A 25204-nucleotide genomic window follows, 5' to 3' on the forward strand; every position below is an offset into this window, starting at 1 on the left:
GCCTATCTTTATACTGTACTGTCTTCGATTTGTTTTCATTTTCCTTTTCTTTTTTCGCACTTTGACGTTTTTGGGGTCCGTTTGGTTTGTGGAATTTATGCACTACAGATTTACCAGAAGTATTATCAGTAGACTTGTGCTGCCATAATACATGTATTATTTGAATGTATCATCAAGTCATTTCTATAGAAACAGTTTGTATATTTTCTAACTAAAGCACTGCATTTTGTGAATTAATATAATAAACACATCTAACAAATCGCTACAGGCATATTTCTGGACTGCAATCCAAACAAGGGTCCTCCTGCACGTTGTATCACAGAATGAAGCCGACGTTGACTGTCCTCTGCAAAGTGTTACCAGGGAAAAGATTGATCAACTGCAAAATGGGACATTGAAAAGTGTTTATTGACACAAACCAGACAAGGCAACATAATCGCGGACTATATCTAGCAACTAAGAATGTCAATAAACCGCTGTATGCTTCTGTTCTCACGAGTACAACACAGAATATGCGCCATATCTGTACGAAACACAAATGCTCTGGTGGACAGTCGTTGTGTACACTTTGGATCTATAACGTTATTGAAAGGGTCCTTGTCTGGTTCTGTGTCCACCCGACAAGGTGTTTCTTCAAACAGTTCGTCACGACCACCAGACACCTCACTATTTGTGCCTCTCAGTATTAAGAGTGATGTCGGCAGTGATGGGGCAGTGGGAGCTGAGCTCACGCAACCTTTGGACAAAAGTACTGTACATCCATATTGTAGTGCTAACTGTTAATGTTGATTGCCATCTACACAGATTAGCTGTCAATTGAAAACTGTCAGTATATCTGTAGCTGACTGCTACTAAACTGTTGATGATATCCTCCACTTAGCTGTCATCAACAGGCTAACGTTAGCCGTTGGCCCTGAGACGTGGCTGTATTCTAACTGTATGCTATGGAGTCTACAGTCATGTCTCAGTCTGAGACTTTTCAAGATCTTATGAACTGCTGGACAAATGCCCTGTCAATAGATATTTTGTAAACGTGTTCGCTGTGACTTGCTTTCAATAATGTTTAGCCTATAGCTTTAAGAATAGGTCTACTGTATGGCAATTTTACCAGACCCATGTGGTTTCTCCTAACAGATGAACTTCTCAAAATGTTGAACAAGTTCTACAAAAGGAAAGAGATGCAAAAAATTGCAGCGGATCAAGGTCTCGATGGTGAGAACAACATAATCATTTCAACTGGCTGGCATAACGGTCTGGTACTCTCATCAAATATATTTTTTGTGATGATACTTCTCCAACTTGCCTTATGGTCATACTAAAACATTGATCTCTCCATGTCAGCTCGCCTCTTTCACCAAGCCTTCATCAGTTTTCGGAAGTATGTGCTAGAAATCTCTATGCTCAGTGCAGACCTTCATATCATCTTCAATGACATATGCTGTGGAGCAGGTGAGTTCAACACTGTGCTTATCATTTACGGAATCAAGTGATTTAAAGAAACTGCAAGTTGGAACTTAATTCCAACCCCTCACACCCTGTCAACTGATGAGTGTTTTTGCTTGTTCTCGTCAGGCCACATAGATGACCTTTATCCTTACTTCATGAGACATGCCAAGCAGATTTTCCCCATGCTGGACTGCATGGAGGATCTACGCAAAATCAGTGATCTGCGTGTACCAGCTAATTGGTAAGTATCACACGTCATCTTTAGGTGACCTCAACTATCTACACAATGTGTGTGTGTGTATATATATATATATATATATATATATATATATATATATATATATATATATACACAGTGCCATGTTCATACAATACTCCACACAACTGTCTTTCAGCCATCCACTTGAATGTTTCCCAGGTACCCTGAGGCTAGAGCCATCCAGAGGAAAGTGATATTCCATGCTGGCCCCACCAACAGTGGAAAGACCCATCATGCAATTCAGAGATACCTGGCTGCCAAGTCTGGAGTCTACTGTGGACCGTTGAAGCTGTTAGCACATGAGATCTTTGAAAAGAGCAACAAGGCTGTTAGTATAACCCCTCTTTCACTAGTATACCCTTCCATAGAGAGAATACGTCATTTAGAAGGCTTTTTGCATACTGTGGCAAATGGGCAATTCCATGCTAATGGAATTATGTTGAGACTCAGATTTTTTACTTTAAAATGCCAAACAGAAACCATTGATTTCAAGGTTTAACAAACCATACAACTCAGTGCACAATGACTACTTTAGACTACTTTGGCCAGCAGCATACCACCCTGCATACCACTGCTGGCTTGCTTCTGAAGCTAAGCAGGGTTGGTCCTGGTCAGTCCCTGGATGGGAGACCAGATGCTGCTGGAAGTGGTGTTGGAGGGCCAGTAGGAGGCACCCTTTCCTCTGGTCTAAAAAATATCCCAATGCCCCAGGGCAGTGATTGGGGACACTGCCCTGTGGAGGGTGCTGTCTTTCGGATGGGACGTTAAAACGGGTGTCCTGACTCTCTGAGGTCATTAAAGTACCCATGGCACTTATCGTATGAGTAGGGGTGTTAACCCTGGTGTACTGGCTAAATTCCCAATCTGGCCCTCAAACTATCACGGTCACCTAATAATCCCCAGTTTACAATTGGCTCATTCATCCCCCTCCTCTCACCTGTAACTATTCCCCAGGTCGTTTCTGTAAATGAGAATGTGTTCTCAGTCAACTTACCTGGTAAAATAACAGATAAATAAAAAAAACTATTTACACAATACATAAAAATGCAGATGCAAAGTTTTATGGTAAAATGTATTTTATTCTCCTGTTTTTGTAACATCTTCAGTGGAAATTGTTGAAATTGGGCCTTGTGAATAGAGTTCTATGGTTTGTTCAACTTTTAAATCAATGTTTGGTATACATTTTAAAGTGAAAAATATGAGTCTCAACATAATTCCATTAGCATGGAAATGCCCATTTACCTTGAAAAAATTGAAGTAAAATTTGTTTATCTAAGCGTTTCTTACCAATAATTTCCAAAATGTTTAAGTTAATTCTCAGAGCACTATGTCAAAGGAAGATGTTAAATTTCCTTTTTGTTTCTCCCAGGGTGTGCCATGTGATTTGGTGACAGGAGAGGAGAGAACATTTGTGGATGAGGAGGGGAGACAAGCTGAGCATGTGGCCTGTACTATCGAGATGTGCAGTGTCACAACACCATGTCAGTATCTTACCTTATCGCTCAACTTGTTAAACATATTTAATGTACATTAGGGCTGCATTCAGTCTTCAACGAGGTCCAGAGGGCCGCACTGAAAATCGGTTATATTTCCTCGCTGTCAAAATTTGCCAAAAATAGTCCTCTATCTATTGTTTTGGGGATTTCCGATGCTCCCTGACTATCCAGCTTTCATTCAGGTGATTTTTAGCGAGCTGGACACAGTCAAGAAGCTGTAGGAGTGTAGGTCCATTATAATTTCAAAACAATTTCAATTTGGTTTTAGTCATTTTAAAGTATACCATTTGTTTGACACCCTTGATTTAAGTATTAGATTCATGTTCTGATAGAGCTCGATTGCATTTGACGTTTCTTATTACCATCTGAGTGTTGACTAACATGTGAAACGTGTCTTGTGTGTTTTTTCTAGATGAAGTTGCGGTCATTGATGAGATCCAGATGATCAGAGACATATCGAGGGGATGGGCCTGGACTAGGGCTCTTCTCGGTCAGTAACTTCACAGTGACAGTTAGGACAAACTACAGGCCATTGTTAGATCACAAAATCAGAATATTTGGTTGCACTTTGTTATGGTAGATAAATGACAAGCTATTTATTAAGTCAATAATGATAAGGTAAAATGATGATTTCACAGTAATAACTAATGGATTGTTCTTTTTCCGCTTTCCCTCTTATGCCTTTACTCTGTGTCCCGGGAATAGGTTTGTGTGCTGAGGAGATCCATGTGTGCGGAGAGCCTGCAGCTATTAACTTTGTCACAGAGCTCATGTACACGACAGGGGAGGAGGTGGAGGTGAGTCTGGCCAATCTAGTGAACATTAGTGTGTTTGGCTTCTAATGAGACTGTTCCCGTCATCATGTCATTAACATGATTATACTGAATATCAACGGTCTTATCCTATGAGAATAAAAACTCGGGATTCTAGACCGGCTCCCAAAAAATACTTGTGACGTCAAGTGTCTTACAGTTGACCCAATCTACTGGTAGGTTCGTAACTACAAGAGGCTCACTCCTTTCTCAATCCTGGACCATGCTGTGGAGTCTCTGGATAACCTGCGACCAGGCGACTGCATCGTATGCTTCAGCAAAAACGATATTTACTCCATCAGTAGGCAGATCGAGATCAGAGGCCTGGAGTGTGCGGTCATCTACGGCAGCCTTCCACCTGGTAAGGTTGTTTTTAGATGTCAGTGATTGAGGTGATGGAGAGTTAGAATGGTGTGAAAAATGTAAAATACGGACATTCAACTTGTTCAGGTGCTGGACGGAAAAACAAATAACTGATATACTCCCGCTGTGACATTACTCATCCTTAAATGTATAATAGTGTGTATCATTAAAGCTCTGTAAATTATATGGTCAACAGGCACCAAACTATCTCAAGCAAAGAAGTTCAATGACCCAGAGGACCCGTGTAAGATCCTGGTTGCAACAGATGCCATAGGGATGGGACTAAACCTGTGAGTTGACCATTGAAACTGATTTTGTTAGCATATTGTTGAAGCCTTCTTTCATTTTAATTTATCGCTGACAATACATATTACGTTTGAAGTACATTGTTCTACAGATTGTCATAAAAATACTAAACAGAAAAAATATACACATTTCTTCCATGATTAGATGATTTTTGGTTTGCTGTAAAGTTGTAGTTGTTGCCTCTATAAGCGCGCTACCATGTCCCTCCCACACTAGGAGTATCAAGAGAATCATCTTTAACTCACTGGTGAAACCCAACATCAATGAGAAGGGTGAGAAGGAGCTGGACACCATCTCCACATCTCAGGCTCTCCAGATCGCCGGGCGGGCCGGACGCTTCAGCTCCATCTTCAAAGAGGGCGAGGTCACCACCATGCACCGCGACGACCTGCCAATCCTCAAGGAGATACTAAGCAGGACCGTGGACGCCATAGAGGTGAGGAACAGCACATGGGCCATTTCTGAATTTTGTCCTTCTGTTCGGACTATTCAATATCCTTTATTTTATTTAATGACAATCAAATATGACATGGTGTTAATTTCCTAATCCTAGACAGCTGGGCTGCACCCCACAGCAGAGCAGATTGAAATGTTTGCCTACCACTTACCTGATGCCACCTTGTCCAATCTGATAGTACGTTTCTTTACTTCATTGCAAAAAAATTATATTGAATTATTTGTGTTCATTTAAAAGTAACCCATTTTCTTTCTACCCCCAGGATATATTTGTGAGCCTCTCCCAAGTTGATGGTATGTACTTTGTGTGCAACATTGACGACTTCAAGTTCCTGGCTGACATGATCCAGCACATTCCCCTCAACCTGCGCTCTCGATATGTGTTCTGCACTGCGCCCATCAACAAGAAGCAGCCCTTTGTGTGCACCTCCTTCCTGAAGGTAGGAGCAGAGACATGTTTACAGAAGAATCCCTTTCCCATTAGCAACACTTGTTTAAACATCTGGGCCCGCATTCAGAAAGTATGAGTAGGAGTGCTGATATAGGATCAGCATTGCCTTTAAGATCATAATGAATAAGATTGTATGGACAGGGGGGACCTGATCCTAGATCAGCACTACTACTCTGAGACACTTTGTGAATACAGACTTTGACCTCTGACTGAATTAGACTGGTTAACACCCTAATTTCATGTTATTCAGGGATAGGTCCACCATTTGGAATATAGAATTTGTCATAGGAAGCACATGTCCTTGCTTGAGTCACGCCATTGATTAATATTCTGGCATGACGTTGCCAGTTTGCCTCTGATATGAACCGTCTCACTGGAACTATAACAGCATTGATAAGGTTTTATTGTTGGTTGTTGGGCTTTAAGGGACGGGACATGAGTGGTGTTCAGGCAACAGTATTGATAAGATCTGTTGTGGATTGGATGAATGACATATTACTGTGACTATGGTCTAAGTGTAATCCTATTGATAAGGTTTATAGCACTATAGTGTTTGGGGCTGGATGATGAGACTGATTGGGAGAGCGTCACATCACACACAATCTCTCCGTGTCCAGTTTGCCAGACAGTTCAGCAGAGATGAGCCCCTGACCTTTGACTGGGTGTGTCGGCACGTCAGCTGGCCGCTGGTCCCACCCAAGAACATCAAGGACCTGGTGCACCTGGAGGCTGTCCATGACGTGCTAGACCTCTACCTCTGGCTCAGGTGATTTCATCTCTACCTTACCTATACCAAACCATTCACCAAGCCAAATTACCAATTGCTCTTGTGCTAATAGTCATCACAGAATTGAGTAACACAATGTGTATAATGAGGTCATTGATTGTCTTTATTGCAAATAATCTCAATTAGATAGTAATAATCCTCTCCACATGTCGCCAGCTACCGCTTCATGGACATGTTCCCGGACGCCAATCATGTCCGAGAGATTCAGCAGGAGCTGGACAGCATCATCCAGGTGGGTGTGCGCAACATCACACGACTCATCCGAGCCACAGAGACCAACGCCCCCCCGGGGACAAACCCGCTGTCCAACCAGAGGAGGCTGGGGCCCAGCCCAGTATCCCCAAGGAGGGGCCGAGGAGCCCCCAAGGCCCAGGACAGTGGAGTAGAAGGTTCGCAGCTGGACAAGTCCCTAGGCTCCCGCCTGGTACAGGAGGGCTTACTGACTCCTGACCTCCTAAGGCGACTTCAGAAGGAGTGGTCCAAAGTGCACCGCCAAGAGGAAGAAGGAGTCAAACTGGTTGCGGGGAATAATAAAACGAAAGGGAATAAGAAGAAAAAGAAGTGACCGTCCCAGTTTCTGCCTGAGGTCCTAACTAAAACGGAGCAGGTTTTGTCTCATTTTGACTGGACTTCATACCAGGCGGTGTCATGCATTTTCAGTGGCTAAAGATGTGATTAATTGTATGTGTATGCCCCAGCTCCTTTGTATACCTGCTCAAAAACAGATAGTCATTGTATGGGAAAAAAGGTGATGTAAAAATCCAAAGTAGTATCTTATCTTATTACACAGTCATTTTGCGGTAATCTTTTCATTACTTGAAAAGTAAAGTGGTTGACTGCATCTTCATGTAGACGGATAGTCTGTCTCGCGCAGCAAGTAATGACAATGTTACACTATGTGCCCATCACATGCTTGGGCTAGCCTAGTGTAACTGCCGGAAACTCAAATGTTACCACCAGTGATTTATATGCCCCTATGTATGATTTAAGGAATTGAAATACCATAAATGATAAGGTGATTGATTAAAAAAAGTGTAATAATATTTTTGTTTTGATGAGGCCTTTTGTATTTATTTGATGTGAGACATAAGGTGGAGAATGTCTCTATAATAATTTGACACTTTACTCGGTAATGACAATGTTGTAGACCTGTCATACAGCTTCTTAACCTATCAACAATTGTTAAATGGTTATAAGATATGTCATGACAATGATTTTCTTGCCTTTTGACACGGCTTATAACACCTTAATTGTGTCATGACCATTTCATAGACCATGTGACAAAGGTCATGAGACACTTTCAGGCCATGTGCTGCATTCAAAGCATTCTCTGCAATGGGATCAGTTTTAGCCACTTTCAAAACACAACAGCCATTGGGAGTTAGTCTGGTTGACACGACCCACTTGATTCAGTGCATGGAGAGTTGTGGCTACACTGGTCTGGAAGTGAGGCAGTTTGTTAATGCAATATTCTCTCAGAAATTGTACGACGGGTTTGATTGATTCACTCATGTATTTTGTGCCTTGGGGGTTGAGACCTCTTGTTGTTAGGATTTGAAAATCCAACTGTTGTAATGGAAGGGAGTGGCACTTGGGGGCTGTGTGTGGCTTTGGGTGTTTGAGTGAAAAAGACGGAGAGCCAGTCAGCCCCCTTCATTATCAACACATTGTGCAGAGTCCGACAACATCAAAAAGACATTCCAGACTTTGAGGACTTTGAGAGTTAGGTGTTTGCCAGACTAACTGGGAGTGAGAACATGGACAGAATTTCATTATTTACTAATTTGTTACAAAAGAATCCCAATATTTGTGAACTGATTGAAGCTGTTGTTTAGAAGTTTGGATATGATGATGACGTTTCAACCTTCTGAATTGTTAGAAATGGAACCAGTGAGCACCCTTATACTGGGCCTAAAATAACCCTAGATCTTCCAACCAAGGTACCCATTATAAAAACATGGCCTTGATATATTGATCTATGTTTCCATTTCTATTGTTGAACCCATCCTTGTCTTTTGAATTAGAAATGGTAAAAGACCCCATGGTTCCAAAGGAAAGTGATCTTTGGAACTGAGCCAAGGCATTGCTAGGAGAGATCCAAGAAGTAGACCAGTAAGAGAGAGAGCTAGGAGCTAGGCTATTAATTATTGAGCCAATGGAAGGGCTGGTTATGGCTTAACTCGCAAAGTCAGGGAGAGGTGGAAAACAATCCACTGAGGGAGAAAAAAAACACTCATACCACACTCACATTGGAGCTGAGGGGACAGAGAGCAACAAGCTCATGGACTGAAACTGGACAGCTTCAAGAGAGGAAAACTGTTAATATCTATGAGATTATTCTGATTCAGGTTGTATTGCTTTGAGCAGAGACATTAGTTGCAGGATATAATTTACAGGTAACAGAAGTGAAGATGTTTGCGGTGCACTTGCTCTCTTTCTATTTCTCCAAGCTGCAGGAGGACCAAATCAAGAAGGTGAGACATTTCTGAGATGTCAAGTGTTGTATTTGATCAGAAGTTTGTTTGTTATGGTTATGTATACATACTGTAAATAGCCTAGTTACTATAGAAATACAGATTTTGGTGATACTGTAATCATGTCAGTTGCATGTAATGCATGGGCAGGATTACTTTTTTTGTATTTTCTCCAACAACTTGTTTGTGAATTACAGCGCAAAGGATGGTTTAGAGTTTCTAGAGAGAGAAACATTTGGCTAAAATGTTAGTTTGTAGAATTTAAATGATATTTGCTGGAGTTTCCAAATAGTTCATAGCAGTATTTACTGCAGTCTACAGGATTACTGTAAATGTATTTCATTTATGCCTGAATGTGAAATGTCTGAGTCAGTTGAAGCCTTTTGATGAGGAGGCCCTTCATTCAGGTATGAAATCCTGACTGGTGTGGTGGCTTAATGGGGCTACATTTATTTCACAATGTTGCTTAAGGAATGATTAACCATCTTGTTGCATTACTCATTTACACGGATAGATAGTAGGGATTGCAAGACAAAAGGGGACCTTGTCCTCTGAAACCATGTACATTGGAAAGGGATTTGTCATCACAGTTTGACAGCTTTACTGATATGCAGTGCATTCGTAGAGTATTCAGACCCCTTCAGTTTTCCCACATTTTGTTAAGTTACAGCCTTATTCTAAAATTGATTAAATGCATTTTTTTTTCATCATAAATCCACACACAATACCCCCTAATGACAAAGTGAAAACAGGTTTTTAGAAATGTTTGCAAATGTATAAAAATGTGAAATACCTTATTTACATAAGTATTCAGACCCTTTGCTATGAGACTTGAAATTGAGCTCAGGTGCATCCTGTTTACATTGATCATCCTTGAGATGTTTCTACAACTTGATTGGAGTACACCTGTGGAAAATGTAATTGATTGAACATGATTTGGAAAGGCACACACCTGTCTATGTAAGGTTCCACAGTTGACAGTGCATGTCAGAGCCAAAACCAAGCCAGCCATGAGGTCAAAGGAATTGTCTGTAGAACTCTGAGACAGGATTGTGTCAAGGCACAGATCTGGAGGAAACCAGGCACCGCTCATCACCTGGCCAAAACCATCCCTACGGTAAACCATGGTGGTGGCAGCATCATGCTGAGGGGATGTTTTTCAGCAGCAGGGACTGGGAGACTAGTCAGGATTGAGGGAAAGATGAACGGAGCAAAGTATAGAGAGATCCTTGATGAAAACCTGCTCCAAAGCGCTTAGGACCTCAGACTGGGGTGACGGTTCACCTTCCAACAGGACAACAACCCTAAGCACACAGCCCAGACAACGCAGGAGTGGCTTCGGGACAAGTCTCAATGTCCTTGAGTGGCCCGGACTTGAACCCGATCGAACATCTCTGGAGAGACCTTAAAATAGCTGTGCAGCGATATTCCCCATCCAACCTGACAGAGCTTGAGACGATCTGCAGAAAATAATGGGAGAAACTCCCCAAATACAGGTGTGCCAAGCTTGTAGCGTCATACCCAAGAAGACTCAAGGCAGTAATCACTGCCCAAGGTGCTTCAAGAAAGTACAGAGTAAAGGGTCTGAATACTTATGTAAATGTCATATTATATACATTTGCAAACATTTCTAAACCTGTTTTTTGCTTTGTCATTATGGGGTATTGTGGGTAGATTGGGGGAAAAAACTATTTAATCCATTTTAGAATAAGGCTGTAACGTAACAAAATGTGTAAAAAATTAAGGGATCTGAATACTTCCTGAATGCACTGTATGTAAAGAGTTTAATGTATTATATTCCATGTTTTACTTTCAAGTAGTCAGCTGTGTGGTTGTCAGCTGTGTGGTTGTCATCAGGGGTTGAATCCGTATTCGGGATGAAAACTATCCCATAATTGATGACTTTGGCATGATCATTTAAAACCAAAATACTGCATTCAATTCCTTTTCCACCGCATTAGTAACAGTTAAATCCCATGTGTCTTAGCCTCTTTAAACTCTTTCTTCTCATGCTCTGTATTCAACTGTTTGTTTGGTTTTGTTTGAAGTGTGGATACAGGAAACTAGAAGATGACTTTTTATTTTTTTCCACAGATGGGCCTCTGAGAAAGCATGGGACAGATTTGATTTTGGATTATAGGAGTAGTTTCAGTCATTATTCTGAATCATTCACACTTGCAAGGCTAACTTTACAATATTTATGTTTGGTCCTTTACTTGGATATAGTCAAGTCATTCTATAGCTCTGTAGGTTCTTTGTCAGTTACAATGGGGGGGAAAAAGTATTTGATCCCCTGCTGATTTTGTACGTTTGCCCACTTACAAAGAAATGATCAGTCTATAATTTTAATAGTAGGTTTATTTGAACAGTGAGAGACAGAATAACAACAAAAACATCCAGAAAAACGCATGTCAAAAATGTTATAAAATGATTTGCATTTTAATGGGGGAAATAAGTATTTGACCCCTCTGCAAAACATGACTTAGTACTTGATGGCAAAACCCTTGTTGGCAATCACAGAGGTCAGACGTTTCTTGTAGTTGGCCACCAGGTTTGCACACATCTCAGGAGGGATTTTGTCCCACTCCTCTTTGCAGATCTTCTCCAAGTCATTAAAGTTTAGAGGCTGACGTTTGGCAACTCGAACCTTAAGCTCCCTCCACAGATTTTCTATGGGATTAAGGTCTGGAGACTGGCTAGGCCACTCCAGGACCTTAATGTGCTTCTTCTTGAGCCACTCCTTTGTTGCCTTGGCCGTGTGTTTTGGGTCATTGTCATGCTGGAATACCCATCCACGACCCATTTTCAATGCCCTGGCTGAGGGAAGGATGTTCTCACCCAAGATTAGACGGTACATGGCCCCGTCCATCGTCCCTTAGATGCGATGAAGTTGTCCTGTCCCCTTAGCAGAAAAACACCCCCAAAGCATAATGTTTCCACCTCCATATTTGACGGTGGAGATGGTGTTCTTGGGGTCATAGGCAGCATTCCTCCTCCTCCAAACACGGCGAGTTGAGTTGATGCCAAAGAGCTCCATTTTGGTCTCATCTGACCACAACACTTTCACCAGTTGTCCTCTGAATCATTCAGATGTTCATTGGCAAACTTCAGACGGGCATGTATATGTATTCTTGAGCAGGGGGACCTTGCGGGCACTGCAGGATTTCAGTCCTTCACGGCGTAGTGTGTTACCAATTGTTTTCTTGGTAACTATGGTCCCAGCTGCCTTGAGATCATTGACAAGATCCCCCCCGTGTAGTTCTGGGCTGATTCCTCACCATTCTCATGATCATTGCAACCCCACGAGGTGAGATCTTGCATGGAGCACCAGGGCGAGGGATATTGACAGTTCTTTTGTGTTTCTTCCATTTGCGAATAATCGCACCAAATGTTGTCACCTTCTCACCAAGCTGCTTGGCGATGGTCTTGTAGCCCATTCTAGCCTTGTGTAGGTTTACAATCTTGTCCCTGACATCCTTGGAGAGCTCTTTGGTCTTGGCCGTGGTGGAGAGTTTGGAATCTGATTGATTGATTGCTTCTGTGGACAGGTTTCTTTTTTACAGGTAACAAGCTGCGGTTAGGAGCACTCCCTTTAAGAGTTTGCTCCTAATCTCAGCTCGTTACCTGTATAAAAGACCCCTGCGAGCCAGAAATCTTTCTGATTGAGAGGGGGCAAATACTTATTTCCCTCATTAAAATGCAAATCAATTTCTAACATTTTTGACATGCGTTTTTCTGGATATTTTTGTTGTTATTCTGTCTCTCACTGTTCAAATAAACCTACCATTAAAATTATAGGCTGATCCTTTCTTTAGCAGTGGGCAAATGTACAAAATTGGCAGGGGATCAAATACTTTTCCCCCCACTGTATTTGGCTGAAGATCAGTTGCACAGTGACTCTCCTACTCTTTGCCCCCCCCCCCCCCACCAGGTGGACAGATTCCTGTATGCCATGCGTCTCTCCGATGACCAGTTAGTTGACATTTCAGCTCGCTTTCGTGCAGGCATGGAAAAAGGACTGTCCAGTGAAAGCAATGCTACAGCCGCGGTCAAGATGCTGCCCACACATGTCCTCTCAACCCCTGATGGATCAGGTGCTGACATGTCACTGATGACATTAATTATTGAAACTACTGCTTTTGTCTGTCTGACACCATATACAGTGCATTCGGAAAGTATTCAGACCCCTTTACTTGTTCCACATTTACAGCCTTATTCTAAAATTGAATAAATTATTTTTTTCCCCTCCTCAATCTACCCACAATACCCCATAATGACAAAGCAAAACAGGTTTTTAGAATTATTTACAAATGTATTAACCTCTTACATCTAGACGTTCCGCTAGCGGAACACCTGCTCCAATATCCAGTGATAGGCGTGGCGCGAATGACAAATTCCTCAAAAATACAAAAAATTCAATTTTTCAAACATATGACTATTTCACAGCATTTTAAAGACAAGACTCTCCTTTATCTAACCACACTGTCCGATTTCAAAAAGGCTTTACAGCGAAAGCAAAACATTAGATTATGTCAGCAGAGTACCCAGCCAGAAATAATCAGACACCCATTTTTCAAGCTAGCATATAATGTCACAAAAACCCAGAAGACAGCTAAATGCAGCACTAACCTTTGATGATCTTCATCAGATGACACACCTAGGACATTATGTTATACAATACATGCATGTTTTGTTCAATCAAGTTCATATTTATATCAAAAAACAGCTTTTTACATTAGCATGTGACGTTCAGAACTAGCATACCCCCCAAACTTCCGGGGAATTTGCTAACAATTTACTAAATTACTCACGATAAACGTTCACAAAAAGCATAACAATTATTTTAAGAATTATAGATACAGAACTCCTCTATGCACTCGATATGTCCGATTTTAAAATAGCTTTTTGGTGAAAGCACATTTTGCAATATTCTAAGTACATAGCCCAGCCATCACGGGCTAGCTATTTAGACACCCGACAAGTTTAGCACTCACCAATATCAGATTTACTATTATAAAAGTTTGATTACCTTTTGTTGTCTTCATCAGAATGCACTCCCAGGACTGCTACTTCAATAACAAATGTTGGTTTGGTCCAAAATAATCCATCGTTATATCCGAATAGCGGCGTTTTGTTTGTGCGTCCCAGACACTATCCGAATGGTAAAGAAGGGTCGCGCGCATGGCGCAATTCGTGACAAAAAATGTCTAAATATTCCATTACCGTACTTCGAAGCATGTCAACCGCTGTTTAAAATCAATTTTTATGCAATTTATCTCGTAAAAAAGCGATAATATTCCGACCGGGAATCTCCTTTTCGGCAAACAGAGGAAAAATCACAAAGACGGGTGCGGCCAGGGCACGCGCCTAAGCCCACAGTCCCTTGATCGGCCACTTGAGAAAGGCGATAATGTGTTTCAGCCTGGGGCTGGGATGACGACATTCTGTTTTTTCCCGGGCTCTGAGCGCCCATGGAAGACGTAGGAAGTGTCACGTTAGAGCAGAGATCCTTTGTAAAAGATAGAGATGGCAAAGAAATTCAAGAAATGGTCAGACAGGCCACTTCCTGTAAAGGAATCTCTCAGGTTTTGACCTGCCATTTGAGTTCTGTTATACTCACAGACACCATTCAAACAGTTTTATAAACTTTGGAGTGTTTTCTATCCAAAGCCAATAATTATATGCATATTCTAGTTACTGGGCAGGAGTAGTAACCAGATTAAATCGGGTACGTTTTTTATCCAGCCGTTAAAATACTGCCCCCTAGCCATAACAGGTTAACAAATGAAAAATGGAAATGTCACTTTTGCATAAGTATTCACACCCTTTACTCAGTACTTTTTTGAAGCACCTTTGGCAGTGATTACAGCCTCAAGTTTTCTTGGGTATGATGCTACAAGCTTGGCACACCTGTATTTGGGGAGTTTCTCCAATTCTTCTCTGCAGATCCTCTCAAGCTCTGTCAGGTTGGATGGGGAGCGTGTCTGGACAGCTATTTTCAGGTCTCTCCAGAGATGTTCGATCGGGTTCAAGTCTGGGCTCTGGCTGGGCCACTCAAGGACATTCAGAGACTTGTCCCGAAGCCACTCCTGCGTTGTCTTGGCTGTGTGCTTAGGGTTGTTGTCCTGTTGAAAGGTGAACCTTTGTCCCAGTTTGAGGTCCTGAGCACTCTGGACAAGGTTTTCATCAAGCATCTCGCTGTACTCTGCTCCGTTCATCTTTCCCTCGATCCTGACTAGTCTCCCAGTTCCTGCTGCTGACAAACATCCCCAGAGCATGACGCTGCCACCACCATGCTTCACCGTAGGGATGGTGCCAAGTTTCCTCCAGACGTGCCGCTTGGCATTCAGGCCAAAGATTTCAATTTTGGTTTCATCAGACCAGAGAATCTTGTTTCTCATGGTCTGAGAGTCCTTTAGATGCCTGTTAGCAAACTCCTGCCATGTGCCTTTTACTGAGGACTAGCTTCCGTCTGTCCACTCTACTATAAAGGCCTGATTTGGTGGAATGCTGCAGAGATGGTTGTCCTTCTGGAAGATTCACCGATCTCCACAGAGGAACTCTTGAGCTCTGTCAAAGTGACCATCGGGTTCTCGGTCACCTCCCTGACCAAGGCCCTTCTCCACCGATTGCTCAGTTTAGCCTCGACACAATCCTGCCTCGGAGCTCTACGGACAATTCCCTAGACAAATGCACTGTCAACCTTGGGACCTAATATAGACAGGTGTGTGCCCTTCCAAATCATGTCCAATCAATGGAATTTACCACAGGTGGACTCCAATCAAGTTGTAGAAACATCTCAAGGATGATCAATGGAAACAGGATGCACCTGAGCACTATTTTGAGTCTCATAGCAGAGAGTCTGTATACATGTAAATAAGGTATTTCAGTTTTTTATGTATAATTTGCACAAAAAAAATGTCAGCATGGGGTATTGTGTGTTGATTGATGAGGATTTTTTTATTTATTTAATCCAATAAGGCTGTAACGTAACAAAATGTGGAATAGTCAAGGGGCCTGAATACTTTCCAAATGCACTGTATACAAAAGTATGTACTCTAGACACCCCTTCAAATGAGTAGATTTGGCTATTTCAGCCACACCCGTTGTTGACAGGTATAACAAATCAAGCACACCGCCATGCAATCTCCATAGAAAAACATTGGCAGTAGAATGGCCTTACTGAAGAGCTCAGTGACTTTCAACGTGGCACCGTCATAGGATGCCACCTCCAACTCAGTTTGTCAAATTTCTACCCTGCTAAAGCTGCCCCGGTCAACTGTAAGTGTTGTTATTGTGAAGTGGAAAAGTCTAGGAGCAACAACGGCTCAGCCACGATGTGCTGGCTCACAGAACAGGACCGCCGAGTTTCAAAACCTACTCACTACCATGTTCCAAACTGCCTCTGGAAACAACGTCAGCACAAGAACTGTTTGTCGGGAGCTTCATGAAATGGGTTTCTATGGCTGAGCAGCTGCACACAAGGCTAAGATCACCATGCGCAATGCCAAGCGTCGACTGGAGTGGTGTAAAGCTCTCCGCCATTGGAATCTGGCGCAGTGCAAACGCGTTCTCTGGAGTGATGAATGACGCTTCACCATCTGGCAGTCCGACAGATGAATCTGGGTTTGGCGGATGCTCGGAGAACGCTACCTCCACGGATGCATAGTACCAACTGTAAAGCTTTGTGGAGGACGAATAATGGTCTGGGCATTGTTTTTCATTCTTCGGGCTAGGCCCCTTCGTTCCAGTGAAGGGACATTTTTAATGCTACAGCATACAATGATGTTCTAGATGATTCTGTGCTTCCAACTTTGTGGAAACAGTTTGGGGAAGGCCCTTTCCTGTTTCAGAATGACAATTCCCCGTGCACAAATTGAAGTCCATACAGAAATGTTTTGTCGGGATCAGTGTGGATGAACTTGATTGGCCTGCACAGAACCCTGACCTGAACCCCATCAAACACCTTTGGGATGAATTGGAACGCTGACAGCAAGCCAGATCTAATCGCCCAACATTAGTGCCCGACCTCACTAATACTCTTGTGGCTGAATGGAAGCAAGTCCCTGCAGAAATGTTCCAACATCTAGTGGAAAGCTTTTCCAGAAGAGTGGAGACTGTTATAGCAGCAAAGGGGGACCATCTCCAAACCCATGATTTTGGAATGAGATGCGGTGTCCACATAATTTTGGTAATGTAGTGTATGTAACAACTTGCTAATCATAAACTTAATAAATTCAGTTATATGTGACAGGAGGTGTAGTGCTGTTTTATGAACAGATGGTCAGTCAAAGTTAAAATTGTGTTGTCTCCACAGAGAAGGGAGAGTTCCTGGCGTTAGATCTGGGCGGCTCCAAGTTTAAAGTGCTCCAGGTGAAGGTGTCTGAGAATGGGAAGAGAAGGGTGGAGATGGAGAGTGAGACATACCCTATCCCAGAGGAACTCCTGAACGGTAGAGGGACTGAGGTGAGTAGAATGCAGGGTTGGGGAGTAACGGATTACATGTAATCCGTTAGATGTAACGGATTACAGAATTTCAGAAAGGTTTGCGAAAAAATCTTTGACACTTTTCTGTTTTCTCAATGACATTCAAATCAGCATTGAAAAGAGGCGCAAGTTTAAGTTTACCAGCAGCATACCACCCTGCATCCCATTGCTGGCTTGCTTCTCTGAAGCTAAACAGGGTTGGTCCTGGATGGGAGACCAGATGCTGCTGGAAGTGATGTTGGAGGGCCGGTAGGAGGCACCCTTTCCTCTGGTCTAAAAAAAATCCCAATGCCCCAGGGCAGTGATTGGGGACATTGCCCTGTATAGGGTGCCGTCTTTCGGATGGGACGTTAAATAGGTGTCCTGACTCTGTGGTCACTAAAAATCCCATGGCACTTATCATAAGAGTAGAGGTGTTTATATACTGCTGAAAAAAATAAAGGGAACACTTAAACAACACAATGTAACTCCAAGTCAATCACACTTCTGTGAAATCAAACTGTCCACTTAGGAAGCAACACTGATTGACAATAAATTTCACATGCTGTTGTGCAAATGGAATAGACAACAGGTGGAAATTATAGGCAATAAGCAAGACACCCCCAATAAAGGAGTGGTTCTGCAGGTGGTGACCATAGACCACTTCTCAGTTCCTATGCTTCCTAGCTGATGTTTTGGTCACTTTTGAATGCTGGCAGTGCTTTCACTCTAGTGGTAGCATGAGACGGAGTCTACAACCCACACAAGTGGCTGAGGTAGTGCAGCTCAACCAGGATGGCACATCAATGCGAGCTGTGGCAAGAAGGTTTGCTGTGTCTGTCAGCGTAGTGTCCAGAGCATGGAGGCGCTACCAGGGGACAGGCCAGTACATCAGGAGACGTGGAGGAGGCCGTAGGAGGGCAACAACCCAGCAGCAGGACCGCTACCTCCGCCTTTGTGCAAGGAGGAGCAGGAGGAGCACTGCCAGAGCCCTGCAAAATGACCTCCAGCAGGCCACAAATGTGCATGTGTCTGCTCAAACGGTCAGAAACAGACTCCATGAGTGTGGTATGAGGGCCCGACGTCCACAGGTGGGGGTTGTGCTTACAGCCCAACACCGTGCAGGACGTTTGGCATTTGCCAGAGAACACCAAAATTGGCAAATTCGCCACTGGCGCCCTGTGCTCTTCACAGATGAAAGCAGGTTCACACTGAGCACGTGACAGATGTGACAGAGTCTGGAGATGCCGTGGAGAACGTTCTGCTGCCTGCAACATCCTCCAGCATGACCGGTTTGGCGGTGGGTCAGTCATGGTGTGGGGTGGCATTTCTTTGGGGGGCCGCACAGCCCTCCATGTGCTCGCCAGAGGTAGCCTGACTGCCATTAGGTACCGAGATGAGATCCTCAGACCCCTTGTGAGACCATATGCTGGTGCGGTTGGTCCTGGGTTCCTCCTAATGCAAGACAATGCTAGACCTCATGTGGCTGGAGTGTGTCAGCAGTTCCTGCAAGAGGAAGGCATTGATGCTATGGACTGGCCCGCCCGTTCCCCAGACCTGAATCCAATTGAGCACATCTGGGACATCTTGTCTCGCTCCATCCACCAACGCCACGTTGCACCACAGACTGTCCAGGAGTTGGCGGATGCTTTAGTCAAGGTCTGGGAGGAGATCCCTCAAGTGACCATCCACCACCTCATCAGGAGCATGCCCAGGCAATGTAGGGAGGTCATACAGGCACGTGGAGGCCACACACACTACTGAGCCTCATTTTGACTTGTTTTAAGGACATTACATCAAAGTTGGATCAGCCTGTAGTGTGGTTTTCCACTTTAATTTTGAGTGTGACTCCAAATCCAGACCTCCATGGGTTGATAAATTGGATTTCCATTGATTATTTTTGTGTGATTTTGTTGTCAGCACATTCAACTATGTAAAGAAAAAAGTATTTAATAAGATTATTTATTTCATTCAGATCTAGGATGTGTTGTTTAAGTGTTCCCTTCATTTTTTTGAGCAGTGTATATAAAATGTATATCTCCATTGATTCTTGAAGAATATAACTTAGAAATGCCTCATGAGCTTTGTTCAACTGTCACTCTCCATGAGAACCCAAAATATAAGCTTGGTTTTCTCCAATTTTTGTAAACATTGTAAATGTAAACAAACACTGTAAAGCCTCATAACATATTTAAAACTATAATGTTGATATCATGGATGGTCAGTCCTTGCATCCATAGCTCTGTCTATTAATCTGAGAGTGGTTACATTTCTCCAGGCCCATCCCTCAGCTTTTTACCAAAACAGAGGTGGGGTGCCCGTTTTGTTATTGTTTCATCTGTGGATTTGCCCTTTAAACAGCTGCATATTATCAAGATATCAAAGTGTCACCAACAAAAAGGTAAACAATAGGCCTATAGCAAATGCAGCATATGACATTAATTTTTGACATGTAAATAGCACTTTTCAGTAGTGCTCAAAGCATGCCATTCTATGAGCACAGCATTTATTTTTCAACTCGAATCAATGAGCCCAATCAGTCCTCCATGACAACAAATACATAAACAACAGAGTAGGTCTGGCTACTAAGTCCTTCATTTTGGGGTTATGCTCAGGTAAAACAATTTGGCTAATCTATACTTCCATATTTCTAAGTCCTTTTCTTGAAGATCAAGGGGTATAACATTTATTAGAATGACTGGAATTCTGATAGATTTTGGTTTTTAATGTAAAGATATCATTTAATTGTATTATTATATGTACAGTCGTGGCCAAAAGTTTTGAGAATTACAGAAATATACATTTTCACAAAGTCTGATGCCTCAGTTTTTATGATGGCAATTTGCATATACTCCAGAATGTTATGAAGAGTGATCAGATGAATTGCAATTAATTGCAAAGTCCCTCTTTGCCATGCAAATGAACTGAATCCCCCAAAAACATTTCCACTGCATTTCAGCCCTGCCACAAAAGGACCAGCTGACATCATGTCAGTGATTCTCTCGTTAACACAGGTGTGTGTTGACGAGGACAAGGCTGGAGATCACTCTGTCATGCTGATTGAGTTTGAATAACAGACTGGAAGCTTCAAAAGGAGGGTGGTGCTTGGAATCATTGTTCTTCCTCTGTCAACCATGGTAACCTGCAAGGAAACACGTGCCGTCATCATTGCTTTGCACAAAAAGGGCTTCACAGGCAAGGATATAGCTGCCAGTAAGATTGCACCTAAATCAACCATTTATCGGATCATCAAGAACTTCAAGGAGAGTGGTTCAATTGTCAAAGGGCGCCCAAGAAAGTCCAGCAAGCGCCAGGACCATCTCCTAATGTTGATTCAGCTGCGGGATCGGGGAACCACCAGTACAGAGCTTGCTCAGGAATGGCAGCAGGCAGGTGTGAGTGCATCTGCACGCATAGTGAGGCGAAGAATTTTGGAGGATGGCCTGGTGTCAAGAAGGGCAGCATAGAAGCCACTTCTCTCCAGGAAAAACATCAGGAACAGACTGATATTCTGCAAAAGGCACAGGGATTGGACTGCTGAGGACTGGGGTAAAGTCATTTTCTCTGATGAATCCCCTTTCCGATTGTTTGGGGCATCCGGAAAAAAGCTTGTCCGGAGAAGACAACGTGAGCGCTACCATCAGTCCTGTGTCATGCCAACAGTAAAGCATCCTGAGACCATTCATGTGTGGCGTTGCTTCTCAGCCAAGGGAGTGGGCTCACTCACAAGTTTGCCTAAGAACACAGCCATGAATAAAGAATGGTACCAACACATCCTCCGAGAACAACTTCTCCCAACCATCCAGGAACAGTTTGGTGACGAACAATGCCTTTTCTAGCATGATGGAGCACCTTGCCATAAGGCAAAAGTGAAAACTAAGTGGCTCGGGGAACAAAACATCGATATTTTGGGTCCATGGCCAGGAAACTCCCCAGACCTTAATCCCATTGAGAACTTGTGGTCAATCCTCAAGAGGCGGGTGGACAAACAAAACCCCACAAATTTTGACAAACTCCAAGCATTGATTATGCAAGAATGGGCTGCCATCAGTTTAAAAAGGATGTGGCCCAGAAGTTAATTGATAGCATGCCAGGGCGGATTGCATAGGTCTTGAAAAAGAAGGGTCAACACTGCAAATATTGACTCTTTACATCAACTTCATGTAATTGTCAATAAAAACTTTTGACACTTATGAAATGCTTGTAATTATACTTCAGTATTTCATAGTAACATCTGACAAAAATATCTAAAGACACTGAAGCAGCAAACTTTGTGGAAATTAATATTTGCGTCATTCTCAAAACTTTTGGCCACGACTGTAGTAGAAAGCGATGGGTTAGAGGAAGCCTACATAACCAAAGCATAAAGTAAAATGTAACATCCATATATGGCCAGCTATGTAACCTTTAACGTTGATTTATCCAGCAATAGATGTCGTTCAATTGGGAACATACATTTTTGTCTTCTTCGAATGCCTTTTTTTATAGGTAAAGTAATCTAAAAGTAACTGAATATAATCAGATTACGTTACTGAGTTTGGGTAATCCAAAAGTTTCATTACTGATTTAAGCAGGTAACTGTAATGGATTACATTTAGAAAATAACCTACCCAACCCTGGTAGAATGACAACAGATGTTGTTATGCAGAGAGACATAAACTGTTCAAAAATGGGAATCATTCAAACCTGCACTGTTAAAAAATTGTAAAACAAATAAAATAAATGATGGTAATGTACTGGCAGCCAGTTACCTGTAAGTTACTGTAAAAAAAAGGTACAGTATGTTACCATACATTTCAAATAAACTTTGGTTTAACAATACATTACTGTAAAGAAAGCACTTCTTTACAGTAAAGCACTTATTTACAGTAATGTACTGTAAAAAAAATAATCTGGAATGAATGATAATATTCTGTTACTTTTTTTAAAGGTAAGTGGTACACTGTTTAGCTAAAATAGTGTAAACCTCTTTAATCAATATGATTACATTTGATGGCGCCAGGGGAGATGGCTGCCGTTTTACGGGCTCTTAACCAATTGTGCTATTATGTGTATGGTTTTTTTGTGTGTGTTTTTTGTAACTTATTTTGTACATAATGTTTCTGGCACCGTCTCTTATGACGGAAAATAGCTTCTGGATATCAGGACAGCGATTACTCACCTCGTACTGGACAAACAAGTCGGACGCTAAGAATGTACTTCAGACATCTGACAAGGCCCAAATCCCCGCCATTCGCATGAAGAAGTGACGGAGATATCGGGGACGTAGGTTGGGGTGCCTTGTGAGGATCCGACGGCGAGTGAATAATCTGCCTGTACCATCAGTCCTATTTGCCAACATGCAATCATTGGATAACAAAATGGATGAGCTCCGATCAAGACTATCCTACCAACGGGACATTAAAAACTGTAATATCTTATGTTTGACTGAGTCGTGGCTGAAAGACGACATGGATAACATACAGCTAGCTGGGTTTTCGGTCCATTGGCAAGATATAACAGCTTTGTAGGCCTATGTAGCCAAATTTTTATCTATGATTGTATGCTATCATTCATGTTTTTTGTATGTTATTTTTATATCTAAAAATTAACCATCAAGCCATGATTACAGACACCTGTGTGTGTCCTTTGACACTATATAAACTAGTGACCTGCAGTGTTTGTCATTATACGCTGATGAAGACAGCTAGTCTGTTGAAACGTTAAATATTAGGTTATTAAATTGCATTAGAGGTCCTAAAGTGTGTGGCTCTCCTTTTCTTTTTTAAGATAGAACAGCTGCCTCTAATAAAACAAGGGGTGCAGTCAATGTATATTTGTAAACAACAGCTGGTGCACAAAATCTAAGGAAATCTCAAGGTTTTGCTCACCTGAAGTAGAGTATCTCATGATAAGCTGCAGACCACACTATTTACCAAGATAGTTTTCATCTATATTCTTCATAGCTGTCTATTTGCCACCACAAACTGATGCTGGCACTAAGACCACACTAAATAAGCTGTATACAGCCATAAGCAAACGGGAAAATACTCATCCAGAGGCGGCGCTCCTAGTGGCCGGGTACTTTAATGCAGGGAACTTAAATCCGTTCTAATTCATTTCTACCAGCATGTTACATGTGCAACCAGAGGGAAAAAACTCGCGACCACCTTTACTCCACACACAGAGACGCGTACAAAGCTCTCCCTCACCCTCCATTTGGCAAATCTGACCACAATTCTATTCTCCTGATTCCTGCTTACAAGCAAAAACTAAAGCAGGAAGCACCAGTGACTCGGTCAATAAGAAAGTGGTCAGATGAAGCAGATGCTAAACTAAAGGACTGTTTTGCTAGCACAGACTGGAATATGTTCCGGGATTCTTCCGATGGCATTGAGGAGTACACCACATCAGTCACTGGCTTCATCAGTAAGTGCATCAATGACATAGTCCCCACAGTGACCGAACATACATACCACATACATACATACACTGGCTCCGATGCTCGTCGGATGTGGCAGGGCTTGCAAACTATTACAGACTACAAAGGGAAGCACAGCCGCGAGCTGCCCATTGACACAAGCCTACCAGACGAGCTAAATTACTTCTATGCTCGCTACGAGAAAAATAACACTGAAACATGCATGAGAGCATCAGCTGTTCCGGACGACTGTGTGTTCACACTCTCCATAGCCGATGTGAACATATCAACATTCACAAGGCCGCAGGGCCAGACGGATTACCAGGACATGTACTGCGAGCATGCGCTGACCAACTGGCAAGTGTCTTCACTGACATTTTCAACCCGTTCCTGACTGAGTCTGTAATATCAACATGCTTCACCATAGTCCTTGTGCCCAAGAACACTAAGGTAACCTGCCTAAATGACTACCGGCCCGTAGCACTCACGTCTGTAGCCATGAAGTGCTTTGAAAGGCTGGTCATGGCTTACATCAACACCATTATCCCAAAAACTCTAGACCCACTCCAATTTGCATACCACCCCAACAGATCCACAGATGATGCAATCTCTATTGCGCTCAACACTGCTCTTTCCCACCTGGACAAAAGGAACATCTATGTGAGAATACTATTAATTGACTACAGCTCAGCGTTCAACACCATAGTGCCCTCAAAGCTCATCAATAACCTAAGGACCCTGGGACTAAACACCTTCCTCTACAACTGGATCCTGGACTTTCCGACGGGCCACCCCCAGGTGGTAAGGGTAGGTAACAACACATTCGCCACGCTGATCCTCAACACAGGGCCCCTCAGGGGTGTGTACTCAGTCCCCTCCTGTACTCCCTGTTCACTCATGACTGCATGGCCTGGCATGACTCCAACACCACCATCAAGTTTGCTGATGACACAACAGTGGTAGGACTGATCAACGATGAGACAGAATATAGGGAGGAGGTCAGAGACCTGGCCGTGTGGTGCCAGGTTAACAACCTCCCCCTCAACGTGATCAAACAAAGGAGATGATTGTGGACTACAGGAAAATGAGTACAGAGTACCCCTCCATTCTCATCAATGGGGCTGTAGTGGAGCAGGTTGAGAGCTTCAAGGTCCTTGGTGTCCACATCACCAACAAACTATCATGGTCCAAACACACCAAGGCAGTTGTGAAGAGGGGCACGACAAAGCCTATTCCCCCTCAGGAGACTGAAAAGGTTTGGCATGGGTCCTCAGATCCTCAAAGTTCTACAGCTGCACCATCGAGAGCATCCTGACTGGTTGTGTCACCGCCTGGTATGGCAACTGCTCGGTCTGCAACAGCAAGGCACTACAGAGGGTAGTGCTTACGGCCCAGCACATCACTTGGGCCAAGCTTCCTGCCATCCAGGACCTCTATACCAGGCAGTGTCAGAGGAAGGCCCTAAAAATTGTCAAAGACTCCAGCCAC

At 42.9% G+C, this 25204-nt stretch overlaps 2 protein-coding genes across 6 annotated transcripts in view; both read left to right on the forward strand.

Moving 5' to 3' along the window:
* Positions 1 to 247: 247 nt before the first annotated feature.
* Positions 248 to 7419, forward strand: supv3l1 (SUV3-like helicase). Of its 2 annotated transcripts, XM_014213570.3 has the most exons (15): positions 258 to 748; positions 1135 to 1212; positions 1342 to 1449; positions 1573 to 1687; positions 1865 to 2033; positions 3075 to 3186; positions 3614 to 3691; positions 3907 to 3998; positions 4194 to 4374; positions 4573 to 4666; positions 4899 to 5118; positions 5236 to 5316; positions 5402 to 5578; positions 6207 to 6355; positions 6533 to 7419. In XM_014213570.3, exons 1-15 carry the CDS (start codon positions 463 to 465, stop codon positions 6939 to 6941), a joined length of 2349 nt encoding a protein of 782 aa, XP_014069045.1. In that variant the 5' UTR covers positions 258 to 462; the 3' UTR covers positions 6942 to 7419. The 2 variants fall into 2 exon arrangements, with proteins under 2 accessions (XP_014069054.1, XP_014069045.1); XM_014213579.3 differs by lacking the exon at positions 5236 to 5316 and having other exon boundaries at positions 248 to 748.
* A 1125-nt stretch (positions 7420 to 8544) lies between these two features.
* hkdc1 (hexokinase domain containing 1) overlaps positions 8545 to 25204 on the forward strand; it is a 29330-nt gene continuing 12670 nt past the window's right edge. Inside the window, exons 1-3 of one of the 4 annotated variants that reach the window (XM_045723236.2) lie at positions 8545 to 8850; positions 12782 to 12944; positions 17168 to 17316. In XM_045723236.2, the coding sequence (XP_045579192.2) occupies positions 8788 to 8850; positions 12782 to 12944; positions 17168 to 17316 (375 nt within the window). In that variant the 5' untranslated portion in view covers positions 8545 to 8787. Of the gene's footprint in view, positions 8851 to 12781; positions 12945 to 14486; positions 17042 to 17167; positions 17317 to 25204 lie in introns of those variants that run through there. The other 3 variants (XM_014213559.3, XM_045723235.2, XM_045723234.2) reach the window with 3 other exon arrangements.

The sequence above is a fragment of the Salmo salar genome, chromosome 01 (genome assembly GCF_965601325.2).
Source record: "Salmo salar chromosome 01, fSalSal1, whole genome shotgun sequence".
Taxonomy (NCBI): domain Eukaryota; kingdom Metazoa; phylum Chordata; class Actinopteri; order Salmoniformes; family Salmonidae; genus Salmo; species Salmo salar.